We start from the raw sequence: 18,137 nt of genomic DNA on the forward strand, positions 1-18,137 counted from the left end.
GCTTGGCAATAGTTTTGTTATTTCATAACATTCGATTGTGTGTCTGCATAAGATGCTTTCAGCCAAAAATATATAACTTTCAAATTTTCACGTTTAGCACAATCATAAGGTTGGAATTAAGCTTTAAGAAAAATCCAGAACGTTCATGGGAAATAGATAATTATAAATAATGAAAATGATAGTTTGACATTCAGTAAATTACGATAGCGCATACCTGTATACATATGTACTTGTTTATGTCCTATTGTTTCTAGATTCAATACAAAATAAATAGCACAGTCATGCATTCTATACATTCTAATATCATATGCTTATGACGTGGCATTCATTAATATACGTGTTAGTATGAAATTGATTCACCGCGAATTTAGAAAACTTTAGGCAAATTTTGCTGAAAATGATCGAAAGTTCACTTTCTTTTAACACACACTTAATTTAACTTGGACTACATAACTCTTCTAGATAACTCTTCTTATGTATTTACCGGGACATGAGTTCAAACTTGTTTTGCTTTCCTTTCAATGATTTATAAAGAGTTTTAACCAGCTGAAGGTGTGAAATGCGACTCATGTCGCTACGTTACTGCATGCGTACCGGTTATTCAACCATGGGATATTTGACAATTTTTGATTGGAAGTGAAAACGTTCACTGTGCTTTATATGTCACGTGTGCAAAAAATATATAAACATGTACTACCATGTCAGGTAAGGGCGTTGGTGGTGTAAATGTTAGCATGGTTGCCTTCCAAGCAGTCGATCCGGGTTCGATTCCCGGCTAACGCACGTTTTTTATTGATAGAAATGTGATTTATTCATGTAGTTGATATAAACCAGATGTATTATATATATTTACATGTTCGAGTGGAAAGTATTGACACTAAATAACAAGCTATAAATTATACAGTATTGCGGGAGTGGTAACGAATTTATGCGGAAATAATAACCGATTAAAAATAATCGAAGACGTGCCTGTGAAAGAACAAAAAGCAAGCTTTTTGTAATAAAATTATGTTTTTGCTCATTACAGTCTCATTTAAGTTCGTGTTTTCTTAATTCCATACTGAACTTTCCCTCCTCGGCTGAACGCGGCCTTGTTCGACACATAACATTAAATAAATTAAACATAAACAAGTTGTATGTCCAAGTTATGTTTAACATTAATTATCATTGATCCATACAAAACAAAGCGAGTATGCACAAGATTCTAACGGTTCGTTATTTACTTCGAGCAGATGTGTGCAGCTATTTTATCAAGTTACTCTTTATCTCTTTAAAACTGTAATGAAAAATTGATTCAAAAAAAGGTTTTCAAACAAAACAGTTCTGGAAGATTCTGCTTTGAAGTGCGAATTTGTGCCAGCATAATATCTTTAGTTTACATCAGCTTTACTTATTACTTCGACGACACCAAAAAATGTATTCACGTTAGCATAAACTTACTGTCCCCTATCGGTAAAACCGGAGTGGACTTATGGTTTGCGCTCTGTCAGTCTGTCAGTCAGTCTGTCACACTTTTCTGGATCCTTCGATAACTTTAAAAGTTCTTCATATTTTTTCATAAAACTTGAAACATGGACAGATAGCAATATGGAGATTATGCACTTCATTTCATTTTGTTCTTACGACAAGAATTCTGGTTGCTATGGCTACAAATAGACTAGAAATATTGCTGAAAATGGTGGATCCTGCGATCACTTTAAACGTACTTCATAATTATTTTGTCATGAAGCTTGAAACATTTGATAGATGGCAATATGGAGAGTATGCACGTCATTTCACTTTGTTCCTACGTCAAGAATTCTGGTTGCTATTGCACCAACACGACTAGAAATATTGCTGAAAATGGTGTTGTTTCACCGGTTGGAGTATTATATTGCTTGGCAATAGTTTTGTTATTTCATAACATTCGATTGTGTGTCTGCATAAGATGCTTTCAGCCTAAAATATATAACTTTCAAATTTTCACGTTTAGCACAATCATTAGGTTGGAATTAAGCTTTAAGAAAAATCCAGAACGTTCATGGGAAATAGATAATTATAAATAATGAAAATGATAGTTTGACATTCAGTAAATTACGATAGCGCATACCTGTATACATATGTACTTGTTTATGTCCTATTGTTTCTAGATTCAATACAAAATAAATAGCACAGTCATGCATTCTATACATTCTAATATCATAGGCTTATGACGTGGCATTCATTAATATACGTGTTAGTATGAAATTGATTCACCGCGAATTTAGAAAAATTTAGGCAAATTTTGCTGAAAATGATCGAAAGTTCACTTTCTTTTAACACACACTTAATTTAACTTGGGCTAGATAACTCTTCTAGATAACTCTTCTAATGTATTTACCGGGACATGAGTTCTAACTTGGTTTGCTTTCCTTTCAATGATTTATAAAGAGTTTTAACCAGCTTAAGGTGTGAAATGCGAGTAATGTCGCTACGTTACTGCATGCGTACCGGTAATTCAACAATGGGAAATTTAACAATGAAATTAATTAAGTGAAAACGTTCACTATGCTTTACATGTAACGTGTGCACGAAATATATAAATGTGCACTACCATGTGAGCTAAAGGCGTTGGTGGTGTAAAGGTTAGCATGGTTGGGGCGTTATGATAGTTTGACATTGAGTAACTTATGATAGCGCATACCGGTATACGTGTATCTGTCTTATTGTTTCTAGATTCAATACAATACAAACACAGTCATGCATTCTATACATTCTAATATCATAAGAATGCATCTGCTTATGACGTGGCATTATACGTTTTAGTCTGTTATTGATCCATCGCGATTTTAAACAAACCTCAGCCAAATTTTGCTGAAAATGATCGAAATTTCACATTCTTTTAATACACACTTTATATAAACTTGGGCGAGATAACTCTTCACGATAACTCTTCTTATGTATTTACATGAGTTCCAACTGGGTTTGCTTTCTTTTCAATGATTTATAAAGCAAGATTTATAAAGAGTTTAAACAAACTTAAGGTGTGAAATTCGACTAATGACGCTATCGTTACTGCGTGCGTACCGGAAATTCGACCATGGGAAATTTAACAATTTTCGATTGGAAGTGAAAACGTTCACTGCGCTTTATATGTACCGTGTGCACGAAATAGATAAACGTGTACATGTACTACCAATTTCGCTAAGGGCGTTGGTGATTGTTAATGTTAGCATGGATGACTTCCAAGCAGTCGGTTCGGGTTCGATTCCCGGCTAACGCACGTGTTTTTTGCTTGTTAGAAAATTTATAAATTTTATCTGGTTGATGTTTGAACATATAATATATAAACATTATGTATTATATATATTTACATGTTCGAGTGGGAGGTATGTGAGATTATATAACAAGCTGTAAATTATTCACTCTTGCGAGACTGGTATCGAATTTATGCAGAAACAATAACCAGTAACAAATAAAGTGGACACTCTTGAGTCAATGTGATGTACATTCATGCCGAAGTAATTCAAAAGGTCAATTTGAAGCGGTATGGCAAGCGGTTCGTCGAATAATCCCAAGAAACTAGGTTACTCATGAAAACCTAGGTTCTCAGAATGAGAACCTATGTTCTCATGAGAACTATGGTTCCCAAATGAAATCTCGGGTTCTCATGAAAACTGAGGATATCCGAGAGAACGACGCGAAAAGCTATCGAGAACCTAGGTTCTTGTGAAAACCTTGGATATCAAACGAGAACTTAAAGGGATCTTTTCACGCTTTGGTAAATTGACAAAATTGAAAAAAGTTGTTTCAGATTCGTAAGTTTTCGTTATAGTTATGATATTTGTGAGGAAACAGTAATACTGAACATTAACCATGCTCTAATATAGCCATTATATGCATCTTTTGACGATTTTAAAACCTAAAAATTATAAAGCGTTGCAACGCGAAACGATTGAATAATTTGGAGAGTTCTGTTTTTGTCGTTAAATTTTGTGAAACTACGAAGATTGCTTATATAAGGTATAAAATACGTCAAGAATGTGTACTCGGCGGAATAGCTCAGTAGGCTAAAGCGTTTTTACTTCAGGACTCTGGCAGGACTCCAGGGGTCACTGGTTCGAAACCTGCTCCGGGCAATGTTCTTTTCCTTTGTTTATTATTTTTCTTGATTTTTTACTGGAGCTTTTATGATCCAATGTTTACATTTATCAATATAAAGCATTTAATGAATAAGTTAAAAAAAATGCCAAAATCTGTGAAAAGGCCCCTTTAAGTTCTCAGAATGAGAACCTAGGTTCTCATAAAAAACCTAGTTTCTCATGAGAACCTAGGTTCTATGTGCCTATGAGAACCTAGGTTCTCATAAAAAACCTAGTTTATCATGAGAACCTAGGTTCTCTAGCGTAAACAAAGGTTTTCAAATGAGAACCTAGGTTCTCATGAAAACCTAGGTTCTCATAAAAAACTAATTTGACATGAGAACATAGGTTCTAATGAAAAACCTGGTTTCTTGGGATTTCATAAACCTAGTTTCTCATGAGAACCTAGTTTCTCATGATAGCATAGGTTCTCATGAAAAACCTGGTTTCTTGGGATTTCATAAACCTAGTTTCTCATGAAAACATAGGTTCTCATGAAAAACATTGTTTCTCATGAAAAACCTGGTTTCTTGGAATTTCATAAACCTAGTTTCTCATGAAAACATAGGCTCTCGCGAAAAAACCTGGTTTCTTGGGATTTTACAACAGGCATAAGCCGTCGGTTACCGCCTCTTGTTCATATATACGACGTTTTCCGTGCAGGGGTGTTCTTGGGAAATTAAATTAGTAAAGAAATCGGTCTACATTGGTCTGAACACATGCATAAAAAATTAAACTGTTTATGAAATACATCTTTAATTGTAAATATTATATTGAGACTAAAAATTAAAACAAATTCAGATCAATCGTTACATAATTCATTGTTACCGCATTAAATGAGTTTTAGATATTCAGGGCCATTTTTTAGTTTTCTATTTTAAGTATGTCTGTGATACATTTAAGCAATCATTATGGTATAAATAGAAGTTTAACCTCTATTGATAATGTGTAATCATGTATTATTCAATCTTAAGATATCGGCACACACTGCAAGAAAAACTTATGCACTTAAGACTTTGAAAACATATTTCAATAACTTGAGATATCTGCAAAAATAACGTTTTTAACGGCGTGTTTTCTTTCTGTCCAGCCCGTGTGTAATCATGTGTGAACCCCATTGATCCTGTGCCCTGAATAATATGTGTCCCGTATTCCAATCGAGCAAGTTTACGCCATCCGACGCGTAATTCTGGAAACCTAGGTTCTCATGAGAACCTATGGTTCCCAAATGAAAACCACGGATTTAGTATTAAAGACGCGTAATTCTGCCTAGGTTCTCATGAGAACCTATTGTTCCCAAATGGATTTAGTATTAAAGACGCGTAATTCTGGAAACCTAGGTTCTCATTAGAACTATAGTTCCCAAATGAAAACCACGGATTATGGCAAGCAGTTCGAAGCATAATCCCAAGAAACTAGGTTTTTTATGAGAACCTAGGTTCTCATTCTGAGAACCAAGGTTCTTACCAGACCCTTGGTTTTCAAATGAGAACCTTGGTTCTCATTTGAAAACGTGGGTTCTGGAAGCCATGTGCAATCTACAAGCGAGAACCTAGGTTCTCATGAGAAACCTAGTTACTTGGGATTATGCGTCGAACGCTTGCCATTATAGCGGTGTGTGAACGAACGAAAAGCAAGCTACTTTTTATCAAAATTGTGTTTTTGCTCATTACAGTCTCAAGTTAGTCGATGTTTTCTTAATTCCATACTGAACTTTCCCTCCTCGTCTGAACGTGGCATTGTTCGATACATATCATTAAATAACCTAAACATAAAATAGTTATTAGTCCAAATTATGTTAAACATTAATAATCATTACATAATACAGCGAGTATGCAGAAGATTCTAACAACTCGGTATTTATTTCAAACGGATGTGTGCAGCTGTTTTATCAAGTTACTCTTGATCTCTGTAAAACTATAATAAAACATTGATTCAAAATACTATTTTAAAATAGTTGTAGAAGATTCTGCTTTTAAGTGCTAATCTGTGCCAGCACAATACTCTTTATTTACTTATTGCTTCGAGGACACCAACAAATGTATACACGTTAGCGTAAACTTATTATTTCAATACATTCGATTGTGTGTCTGCATAAGATGCTTTAAGCCAAAAAATAAATAACTTTCAAATATTCACGTATAGCAGAATCATTAAGTTGGAATGAAGCTTTAGGAACAAGAGCTGTCTTTGTGAAACACAATGCCCCCTATTGCTCTTCGGAGCCGCACAGCAGCAAATTAAATGTGAAATTCCTGGCACGCACCAAACATCAAGTCAATATATTTATGCATTTAGGAAAAAAAGTTAGGTAAAGTATTATTTTAGAGAAAAGTCAAATTATTGTCAGTTGCAGAGACAAAATGCATTTGTTTTTATCTACCTAAGGAAAGGATGTGCATTTGTTTGTATCTACCTTGGGAAAGGATTTGAATTTGTTTTTATCTACCTAAGGGAATAATTTACCCTATAAAGTAAATCCTTTCCTTAGGGAGATACAAATAAATGCATTCGACTTGAAATTTGAACCTTGGAGTTCACTTAGGTTGAACTGATATCCAACTGGCACACACAATTCTCATTTACTCAAATAGAAAGATTAAAACCTTATAGATTTTTAAGCACTAAAATAGCAGCTGCGCAGTTTCTTGAATCCGCTACAAACAAATTACAATCGCACAGCTTACAATAATGACGAATAAATGTCCGTTTTCTTTTTGCTCAACTTCATTTCGTGACTTTCATCCTTGGATCTCGACATATTTAAAATTTCGCCGCCATTGCTCTTCCCACTCCTTAATATTATTTTACTTGTCATCATCTTTAATTGGCCCTAAATTACAAGAAAAGTAACCGAAATCCAGATAATATTTTTTGTGTTGACTTATTTGTTTTGATGCTATCCGACCTTTTTGTTACAAAATGTAACCTCTATTTTCATTGGTCAATCGTCAACCTTGATTAATAAAGGTCATGGAAAAACTGATCCAAAATTTATGACACGCAAAATGACGTTGGACTCAAAATGAATTTGATTGCAATGTATGATACATTTACGATTTCTTATCACAGATTCTGCATATAGATCAAACCTATCTTTAAAGGGGCCTTTTCACAGATTTTGGCATGCTTTGAAGTGTGTCATTAAATGCTTTATATTGATAAATGTAAACATTAAATTTTAAAAGCTCCAGTAAAAAATCAAAAATAAAATTTGAAAAAGGAAAAAAGTAGCCCGTAGCAGGTCTCGAACCAGTGACCCCCGGAATCCTGAAGTAAACTCGCATAAGCCAACTGAGCCATCCTGCCAATCATACATAAGATACGTATTTTATACGTTATATAAGCAATCTTCGTAGTTTCACTAATTTAAATGACAACAACAGAACTTTCCAAATTATTCAATCGTTTCGCGTTGCAACGCTTTATAATTTTTAGTTTTTTTAATCGTCAAAAGATGCATATAATGGCTATATTAGACCATGACAAATGTTCAGTAATACTGTTTCCTCACACATATCATAACTTAACAGAAAATTTGCGAATCTGAAACAACTTTTTTCAATTTTGTAAATTTACCAAACCGTGAAAAGATCCCTTTAAGCTCGTGACGTCACGTGTGTGTATGGGCATGTAAACAGGCAGTAACCCTTAAACATGACTCTGTCCAGAGCATTTGTAGGCTAACAAGACAGTTCTAAGATGAAAACAAGTCGACGCAGGGGGAACCCTGCTCTAGAAATTATAAATTGTTATATCTCAACGTTCCATATAGTCGCCTTTAACTCTTTACCAAACGACACATTTTGGACCTTTCCAAATTCAAAGAGTTTGCAGACGGCAATTTAGTTTGCGATTTATTTTGAAGTTATGAAGTAGATAGGGTAGAAATTATTGTGATAACAGGAGAAATTGCTCATTTGAACATTTTCTCCTTTTATCACAATGATTTAAAGTGATATTATGGGCATTTTCACTGTTGAATTGAGCTGAAAAGAATTAACAGGTCAAAAGAGTAAGTTAAAATGTGGTTACTGACCAATAATCAACTCATCTTGCTACCAGTTGTTTATAAAAATATATTTTGTATTATATAACTTACGTGACCCACCCAGTCCTGTAAGCCGAAATGATCCGTAAAACAAGATGGTGTCTTTGTGTCGTATAAACGAATCTGCACTAAAACTAAATTTAGGTTCACGTTGTACATGCGGGATCAGTTGTAAAATTGATATTCAAATGCATTATTTTTCTCTTTCCGTGATATTGTTTTAGTATGTTGATGCTGCATTAACAAATATAAGTGTATATGAACTGAAAACACCAAAAATAAACAACGGTTGTGATAGACACCTATAAACTGTTAGATGCCCATAATATCACTTTATTAAGTCGTCTGCAACAAAGTCGTAAAAATTCCGTTATCGTTTGATAATTGGTTAACACATCTGGCTGCTCTACCCAGCGCTGCTTCAGGCCTTCTATCTGGGATATGTGTGCCCAAGTATATGGGTCCTATACTGTATGGTTCATATTGTTTTGGACGTACTGGTCAGTGCCGTATATAATAATCATTGGACCTTTACATCTGTTGGGCAGCTGGTAATGCTTCTGTTAATGCGATTTTGATTTGTCAAATAAAACCATATTAGATAATGTACCTTTAAAGAAAAAATGTAAAACAGCACCTTTAAAGAGAGGTTCTTAAGCTTTTATCATCAATGACTTAAAACAATAAATTTCATTTTTTCCTTTATATGAGATATGTCTTCGTTATCAAGAATGAGAAGCTATCCAACAAGTTCACCAACATTTTTTTAAAGGTGATGTTTAAGTCTTTTTCCTTACCTGGTGCATATACTTATAGGGCAGCCTGTGTAACTTTATAGTTTAGAAAACAACTTTTAAGGCAGATTTTTTGCATGTTTTATTTTGTGAATTTAATTCACAAAATATAACATATGTGACCGATGAATTTATATTGGCTAAATATCAAGAGGAGATGCGCATAGTTTCAGCTGGTCGTGGCACAATGAGTTTTCAGAGTTAAGTCTTTAAAGTAACATTTCTACTCAAAATCAACGACAATTTCGTACACTATTTCGTAAAAAAACTTTACCAATTAAAAAGCAGTGTTCCTTATGGCAATTTCCGAATTTTCAACGCAAGACGTGGTCTGGTCAAATAGATGTTTGTATATACAAAATGCTAGTTGTTTTTCCATTTTAATTTCCCGAAACGATATTATGGTGTTCGTGTGTCGTATGAATAGATATATTCGCAGGAAATTCAAATGGAATTAATTCAGGGGGGGGGGCCTGCGTATATGGGAGCTTATCGCGTTTAAGTGAGAAAGTTGTTGCAAAACTTCAAAGATGGCGTCGTTTTAGTGTTTTTCGTGAAGGAGTAGCGGATATTTTCACCCGGTAAGCCAGTTAATATTTATATTTCTATTGAATGAATACGCCCTTTCGGCTCTCCGGTGTTCGTGCATCCCTCGTTTTTTGTTTCAAGATCGTAGACGTTAGGATAAAAAAGCTAATGAAGGAAAACCGTTCACAATTCTGTTGTCTCCTTACGTGACGTTCGAGAAATGGGATGTGCAAATATCATTTTCTCTTCTAATACACAGTATTGATGCACATGTACGGTAAAATATAACTAAAACCATGATTATTTCATTTTCCCGACGCTGTTTTATCTCTTACTAGTATAACAAATATATTGTTAAAACCTATTGGTTTAACCCCTCTTTTTGGAACTGACTTCCTTTTAAACACATTTCGGGACATGACTTTCAAATACACGAACTTTCTGTCGTGAATGAATTTACCATTGATATGAATGTTTAAAAGAACGTTTCCTCTGTTTGAATGTATACCTCTTTCATACTTTTCAAAGATACGAAACCTCAAGCTACATTACAAAAGATGAAACATAACTTGTATTGTTATAAACTGCGACACTATACGTGGGGAGCTTCACTTTTTGCAATATAAATGTACTATTAAGCAACACAGCGCCCTTTTTGGAAGGGATATTATGTTCTGATATTATGTTAACTACTTACCGGTTCGGAATCCATTTTAAACTAATTGGCGGGTGCACACAGCAGCGGATAATATGCAGGTCAAAAACAGATTTTACATCCGGTGATGCTGGTTTTGAAACCCGACGCATATATACATTTATGAATGAAAGGGTTCATGAACGTTGACGTGGCTCTTGGTTACCAGAAAAATTCCCACGTTCGGATTTCAACCGTCATTGTTTACAATCTATGAAGTGCACAGGTACTGGAATTTGTATAGCGTTTTTTTAAGGTGTATGTCCAGCGCGTGTGCCGGGAAAACAGGGCTTAATGTATTTTTTTGTTCAACTCTATAATATTTATATCAAATCTGTATGAAAAAAATGTCGGTGAACATTAATCCGGTGTTAATTTTTGAAAATATTGAGGCGTTCATGAGTTATGGATCTAAAACGAAGCATTAATCTGCATATTAAAAAAAAAACGGGCGTATTGCATATTAGTTCGGAGACATGAAATTATTTCGAAAGAAAGCCATAAGAGGTTCAATTCTATACGAGCAAGTCTCGCTGCGCACGATTACGCTCTTGCTTCTCGTATATATTTGACTCTTATGAATCTTGGCAAATACCTAGTGTTTTATTTTGCTTAATCTAAATTAAGTTATGCATCTATATGTACTTTAAACAGCATAACATGACTTCCAAATGACAAACAGCTCTTTCATAATGTGAAAGAGACTGACACGAAATACCTACCCATCTATAATAAAGTTTATATGTGTACTTCAATATGATAGTTTTATAGCATTTTATGTGGTGCAATATAAGTTTTTTCTTAATCATTTTACTGTAGAATTATAAAAATGTTGTACACAAAACTTGCCGACCAACTGAATCAATTCACCGATTTTAAAGAAGATGGGTTGTGGGGTGGCTGATGTACGATATAATAGAATGTTTATCAGCCCTTTCAGTAATATTTTAATTAATTAAATGTATTTTATGTCGTGTCGACCTTATTATGATATGAAATTTTCTTTAACCATTCTTTTACTGTCTTTTCAGATGAAGAAGGTTAAAGGGCGATAATAAGTGCATCTTTCGTTGCAGTATAAAATTATGTAATTAGGAATTTAATATTAGCGGAGGACTGGGATACCATTCCCCATTCATGGATCACATGAGTTTAAATGTAGAATATGCAAGATAGAGTCCTTCAACAGAGCCGGACTAAAACAGCAAATAAAACAAACGAACCAAACAAAAAATGTACAGCTGATGTATAATGTGTTTTTTGTTTGTTTTATATTATTATTTCTACATAGACAAGTCTGACATATAATTGCTATGAGTGCTACTTAATTACACGTTTTGTTCCGTATATGTCATGCTAGTTTCTCACTGAAAATAGACCATTATCTGTGTTACGTCATTTCTTCCAACGATGTCTCTGCATACATTTTCAATTGTATTCAGCACTTACATACATGATAAAAAAAGATTTGGGTCGGAATGAATTCGTTATGCATTTGGCATATTAACTTACGATCAGAAGGCAATGTTATGAACACACGAAATAATCTTTCTATGTGAACCAATACTTTATTCCCTCAATACAACAGTCTTAAATAATATGTATTCACATATGTATAAAAGAAAAAAAATACATGTATATATTGATCACTTCTACTGAAATCATATCGTGTATTGCATTTGCACAATATTTCTATCCAGTACAAATTCACTTTTTGCGATTATAATATAGTGACCAACTCAGAACTGGTTTAAAAGAAGGTCGTCCAAAATGTGTCACATCAAAGTCACATACATGTATCAGTATCGTTATGGTAAAACGTGTCAAGTGTCATTGTATTGAATAAACAATTAATATTTAAGTTTCCATTAAAAAAACATCCACCGATATGCATCTTTTAAGCAGGTGTCGGGTATTCGAAATTGCTTCATGTATTCCGAATTGCAACAATGGCAGTATATTTGGTTACAGCAACCTTATACTAGTATCGAAACGGCTTTACTCTTTTCTGTTTTTCATTACACTTATATTGCACGTACATGTGATTGTTTGGCGTGGTACTTCGACGTAATCTTTTTTGTTTGATTGGTGGGTTTTCATTTAACTTTCGCTTTCTAGAGCGGTACACACTTCGTTACGCCGTCTTTTTAATCATGGCATCCTCGACATATATAACTGGCGTCTTGATATCTGGAAATAGTAAGCATTGTATTCCGTTTATTAGGCATAGTATTCCGCTTGATGCATATTCAAACATAAGTATGTCCATATGTGTTAAATAAACAGGTAAGAATTACACTGTGTTAATAATACCGTCGAATGTCTTATATTTTACACACACTAAATGTTAGCGTTAAGTACGCGATAAAACATATAATAATAAAAATTAATAATATAACAATTAATTAAAAAAAAGATAACTCTTGATTTCCTCAAGTGAAAATGATTTCCAAAACACTCGCACCAATGCGGAATTCATTCACGAAAGTTATTTCGCATAAAACCTTTTAACATAGGAAAGAGCTGTTTATCATTTGGAAGTCAGTTCCCAAAATGTGCTTAAAAGGAAGTTTAGTTCCAAAAAGGGGGTTAAACCGTTATAATTCGGCATTAAAAGAATTAATAGGCATAAAAACGCGTCGAGATAATAAAATAATCGTGATTTATGTTATATTTTACTGTAAACATGAACAAATACTGTTTATTGTGAGAGAAAATGATATTCGAACATCCAACATCTCAAAGGTCAAGAAATTAAACAACAAATTTGTCGACGGTTTTGCTTCAATAACTTTTTTATTCCGACGTCTACGGTTTTGAAACAAAAAACCGAGGGGAGCACAAACACCGTAGAGCCGAAAGGGCGTATTCATTCAAAAGAAATATAAATATAAACTGGCTTACCGGGTGAAAATATCCCCTACTCCTTCACGAAAAACATTAAAACGACGCCATCTTTGAAGTTTTGCAACAACTTTCTCACTTAAACGCTGTAAGCTCCCGTACACGCAGGCCCCCTGTAATTGTGGTCACAAATAAATAAAAACGAGCATTTTGTTTCTACAAAAATCTATGTAATTATACCACATCTAGCATTGAAATTGTGGCTATAGCTATATGTATATATATATTCAATGAAACTTTATGGGTAACTTCACTACCACGAGGAGATGCTCATATTATCAGTGTGTCTTGGTCTGGTGATTTTTCATATGGTTATAGCTCTTTGATAGTTTCCATAAACTGTACATATAGAGTAATTATTGTCAGCAACTAAAACTAGTATTAAATGAAGTTTGACTACCAAGAGGAGATGTGCATAATATCAGCTGGTCCTGGTATGATGGTTTGTAGCAAAGTTATGCCAATTTTGTAACAAAAACCCTTTCTGAGAGCATCATTCGGTTCCGACGGTATCTTTAATTAAATGGCTTTTCAGTTTCTTTTAAGGTGTCATTTTATAGTTAATTATTTCATTCCATGTAAGTGTTCTTGACAATATAATAATTATGTAAGCTTGTATGTAACATGTTGCTTGTGACATGAAATTTATATTTTCAGTAAGTCACAACAGACTGGATATTGTCTTGTGTTGTTACTTTCCTTGTGTCCACGGCGTTGCGAACTTACGCCAGCACAGTTTCTTCTAAAAAAAAGAAGATATTTGTTGGTCTTTGTGGACACATCATCGACATGGCTATTCCACTACGACGACCTATCATACAGTGTAGCTATACTAAAGGGATTAATGTACTTTTTGTATACATAAATCATTTATAATTGTTTCAAATTCAGAGAAAATGCGATATTTAGAATGAAAGAAAAAGGATTGTCCTTCATTATGATATGAAGGAACTACGTTTCTGATCAAGCGATCTGTTTAAAGCAATCAAATTTATTGATTTGACTGTTGAATATTATGGTTGCAATTATTCCTAGATATTTCCAACTTGTGACGTTTGTGAGCTGATGACCATGAAATCGTAGATCCTCTTGGATGTCATATATTTTCTGGTTGTGTGGATAGTCTCGCATTTGGATTGGTTGAATTGCATCTGACAGTAATTATCCCACTGTTCCAATTTTATCATTTCCTCTTGCAGGATGTGTGTGACTTCGATTGTTCGAACCTTTCGATGCAGTAGACTATCGTCTGCGTGTGACGGAGGCTGCTCATCCTCGTATTTCGCTGATATACAGTAGGGAGAGAATAAAACCCAGCACAGAGCCATGTGGGACACCCGATGTGACTGCTATATACAGTAGGAAGAGAATGAAATCCAGCACAGAGCCATGTGGGACACCCGATGTTTCTGCTATATACAGTAGGAAGAGAATGAAATCCAGGACAGAGCCATGTGGGACACTCGATGTGACTGCTATATACAGTAGAAAGAGAATGAAACCCAGGACAGAGCCATGTGGGACATCCGATGTGACTGATATACACAGTAAAAAGAGAATGAAACCCAGGACAGAGCCATGCGGGACACCCGATGTGACTCCTATATACAGTAGGAAGAGAATGAATACCAGGACAGAGCCATGTGGGACACCCGATGTGACTGATTTATAAAGTAGAAAGAGAATGAAACCCAGCGCAGAGCCATGTGGGACACCCGATGTGACTGCTATATACAGTCTGAAGAGAAATAAACACAGGGTAGTCATGTGGGACACTCGATGTGGACTTCTTTTGCACGCCGGTCATGGTGTAGTGTCCTTGGGCAAGGCATTTGTCCCTGAACAATGTTGAAAACGGCGTTAAGCCACAAACAAACACGTTTCTGTTGCAAATGAAACTCGTTACACTGTTCGGTAATTACGGAAACTATAGTTGTCCAGGTTAATGTAAATTCGCATGTGGATACATTTTCAAAAACTTTGCTAAAGTCTCGTAGCACCGCATCAATCTGGTCGTCGACATCAAAGCTTGACCTGTTATTGCAAATGTGTACGCGTGTGTTGTAAGCGACTTTTAGATTATTGTTGGTAGAAAAGAGTTATTCGTTTTTAAAGAGTTTTATGTCACTTTCTTACAACTCTTCCAATAAATCTATTCTTTTATCGGGAATGTAGTAAAACACTTTTCACGAAATATATAATGTGTTTGCATCGATGGCAGCCACGGCACACCGTCTAACTGCGACTGCGATAATCGGTCGATAATTGCTCGAGGCCTTTCAACTGCGACTGCCAGAATCGAGGCTTCTCGCGAGGCTAGCGTCTCGCTTTGTGTGTCGCTCTATTCTCGTGCCTTGACCTTTGAAACGCAAGGGGCGAAAAGAGCGGGATGCACGAAGCGATGCACGATGTTTGAAGCGAGGCACAAAGTGATGCGCGAAAATCGGGCGAAACACGTAACACGGTACGATATTCTTCTGCGAAATCTCGTGATTTGGAGCGCGATATTTCGCGGATAGATATCGTGCCTCGCTTTGTTTATCGCATGATTCCCGCGTCTCGCTTCGTGTGTCGCTCAATTCTCGCCCGATTCTTGTTTCTCGCTCTATGGAGACGAGATGCCAGAATGCAGATGACCATAACCGGATTCCGTAGTAAGTCTCATTCTGAAAACAATCAATAATCGCTAAATATAGCATAACCATATCTAGACGAATGCACATTATCTTATTCTTATCGACCTCGTGATGTTTAACGCTGAATTTTAAAAGATAAACAGCATAAATCGACGCTATTACAAACATTCTGGGTCTGATAATTGGTATGGATAAATTTGAATTGTTAAAACATTTCGCTTTACCAGACGATTCGTGTTCTGAAAGTGTGGAATTACAAGAGACGGAAAACTATGGCGTACATTTAAGTGCTAACGTCAACTCCATTAATGCAGAATTCACACGATTTTCGGAAGACTTGTTACGTTTGGATGACAATAAACTTAATCGTGTCTTGGAGGACATTGATATAAAACACAAAGTAGATGAGGACGATGATAAAACGAACGAGATCGTCACTGCTACGGAGACGCTTGTGAATGGAATTTTACAAGCTGCTGGTGAGATTGACCCACGGTTCAAATCAAAATGCATCTACAGTGGTAGTTACTATGACGGTCTAAAAGTAGGAACTGCAGACGAATTTGATTTTGTAGCCCGCATTGAAATACTTTCAAGAAAAGATGCCCTCCAAGCAAGACGCTCAGAACGTAAGCGCGGGTTTGTTTACCTGGTCGTTAAGGATAATTCTCTCCTAGAATCGTTTAAAGAGTTTATAGCGTCACCTGACGACGACCCGTGCTTAGAAAGAAATGACGTCATTTTGGACGTAAGTTCATTTCAAGATTATTTTGTAGACTTAATTTTGTCTGCCATACGGTCGATTGATATACCAGAAAACTTTATTCTAGTCGATAAAGGAGAAGATGAGAGTAAGTGGCGTCCCTTTCGCCATGGGCCATGCGCAACTATGTATTTATCTTACAAGTGTCAAACGACGTCGGACGTGGTCAATCTTGACATTGACATCGCGCCCAGTATTGCATATCCTGAAATGTATTATCAACCTCCAGTTTTAGAAATATTAGAACCATTGAAAGCCAGCAATCCATTCCTTTCTATAGTTGAAACTATTTGTTTTGCCACAGAAGCCATGGTTGTTCCATTCTATTTTGATCATACGGAGCGCATCGGTGATTCGCAATGGAGATACCGCTACAGTCCAACCTGGAGGATTTCTCACTCTTCAATAGAAAAGGCAATATTTACCTTATATGAAAAGGATAGTGTTGAGAAAAAGGTGTGTCGAATTTTGAAGATATTGAAAGAGATATACTTGCAGGGTACTTTAGAAGTAGAAATGAAAAGTGATTCAAAACGTTTAAAACTGCAAGAGCCGCCTAGTACACGACTCGACTTCTGTACTGTAGAAGAAGTGACGAATGTATCAAGAGAATATGAATGCAGTACAGACACAGATGACTCGAGTGCAGAATACGACAGCTCACAGGATTCACAATCCTCTTCTGAAAATTAATATGATTGGGAAAGATGAAGATCGCAATACAAAACAAACTGGACGACAAGATGAAACATACACTAATGACGAATCAGAAACGAGACATGACGATCAGGAAGACATTATAAGAGCAATGTACCGGGATCCAATGAAACAAAGCGATGACCAGAGATCTGAAATTATCTACGATCGTAAATTGATGGCCAATCAACTATATTCAACATCCATTCCTGAAACCAGCACCTCAAAACGTCGAGCAAACAGTTGTTTCGATCGCGATTAAACTCGATCAGAAATAGAAACAAGTTATCAGGATCCAATAGAAGATAAGGATGATCGAAGGTGTGAAATTATTTACGATCGTAAATTAATGGCCGATCAAGTATATTTAACACCCATTGCTGCAAAAAGTTCCTCAAAAAGTCGAGCCAACAGTTGTTTCAATCGCGATCAAACTCGACCAGATATAGAAAATGATATAGAAAGGGAAGTGAATAATCTACCAAACTTTGAAAATGAACACCAATCAGAATATCAAGAGACACTTGTTCTTCGTTACGACTTTAAGACGCCTTGTAGTCAATTGTCTTTCAACATTAGAGAAACAGAGCATGAGTTATATAGCCCTCATTATATTGAAGCTGAGCCAGTGCAAGACCATGTTGAAGCTGAGCAAGCGCATGATACGTCATTAGAAAGAGAAAATGTATCGTCAAATATAAGAGGAACAGAGCTTGAGTTGAAAAGCCCACACACTGTTGAAGCTGAACAAGCGCATGTTACGTCATTAGAAGGAGAAAAATTAAACCTTGAAGACACCCAAACCGAACGACATGAAATACGTTATAGAGATTCGAAACCGCTTCTTAAAACGTATATGATAAAGATGCTATTTTTCGCTATGAAAACTGCGTACACAGATGACAAAAGTTGGCAACCAACCCAACTTTCCTTTCTAGTGAAGATGGCATTGTGCATGATATATTATGCTC

The 18,137-nt window shown here is 35.5% G+C and overlaps 1 protein-coding gene and 1 non-coding gene across 2 annotated transcripts; both read left to right on the top strand.

Moving 5' to 3' along the window:
• The first annotated feature begins 711 nt into the window (after positions 1–711).
• Trnag-ucc (transfer RNA glycine (anticodon UCC)) lies at positions 712–783 on the top strand. The gene has a single exon. It is a non-coding gene; the product is annotated as a tRNA-Gly (tRNA).
• Positions 784–15,821: 15,038 nt separating this feature from the next.
• LOC127882356 (uncharacterized) lies at positions 15,822–17,500 on the top strand. The gene has a single exon (XM_052430946.1). It carries the CDS (start codon positions 15,895–15,897, stop codon positions 17,161–17,163), a length of 1,269 nt encoding a protein of 422 aa, XP_052286906.1. The 5' UTR covers positions 15,822–15,894; the 3' UTR covers positions 17,164–17,500.
• The last annotated feature ends 637 nt before the right edge of the window (positions 17,501–18,137 follow it).

Source organism: Dreissena polymorpha, chromosome 5, assembly GCF_020536995.1.
Source record: "Dreissena polymorpha isolate Duluth1 chromosome 5, UMN_Dpol_1.0, whole genome shotgun sequence".
NCBI classification, from domain to species: domain Eukaryota; kingdom Metazoa; phylum Mollusca; class Bivalvia; order Myida; family Dreissenidae; genus Dreissena; species Dreissena polymorpha.

What these genes read in the sequence shown, in the direction of transcription:
- LOC127882356 (XM_052430946.1), top strand. Translation starts at nt 15,895, where the DNA reads ATGGATAAATTTGAATTGTTAAAACATTTCGCTTTACCAGACGATTCG.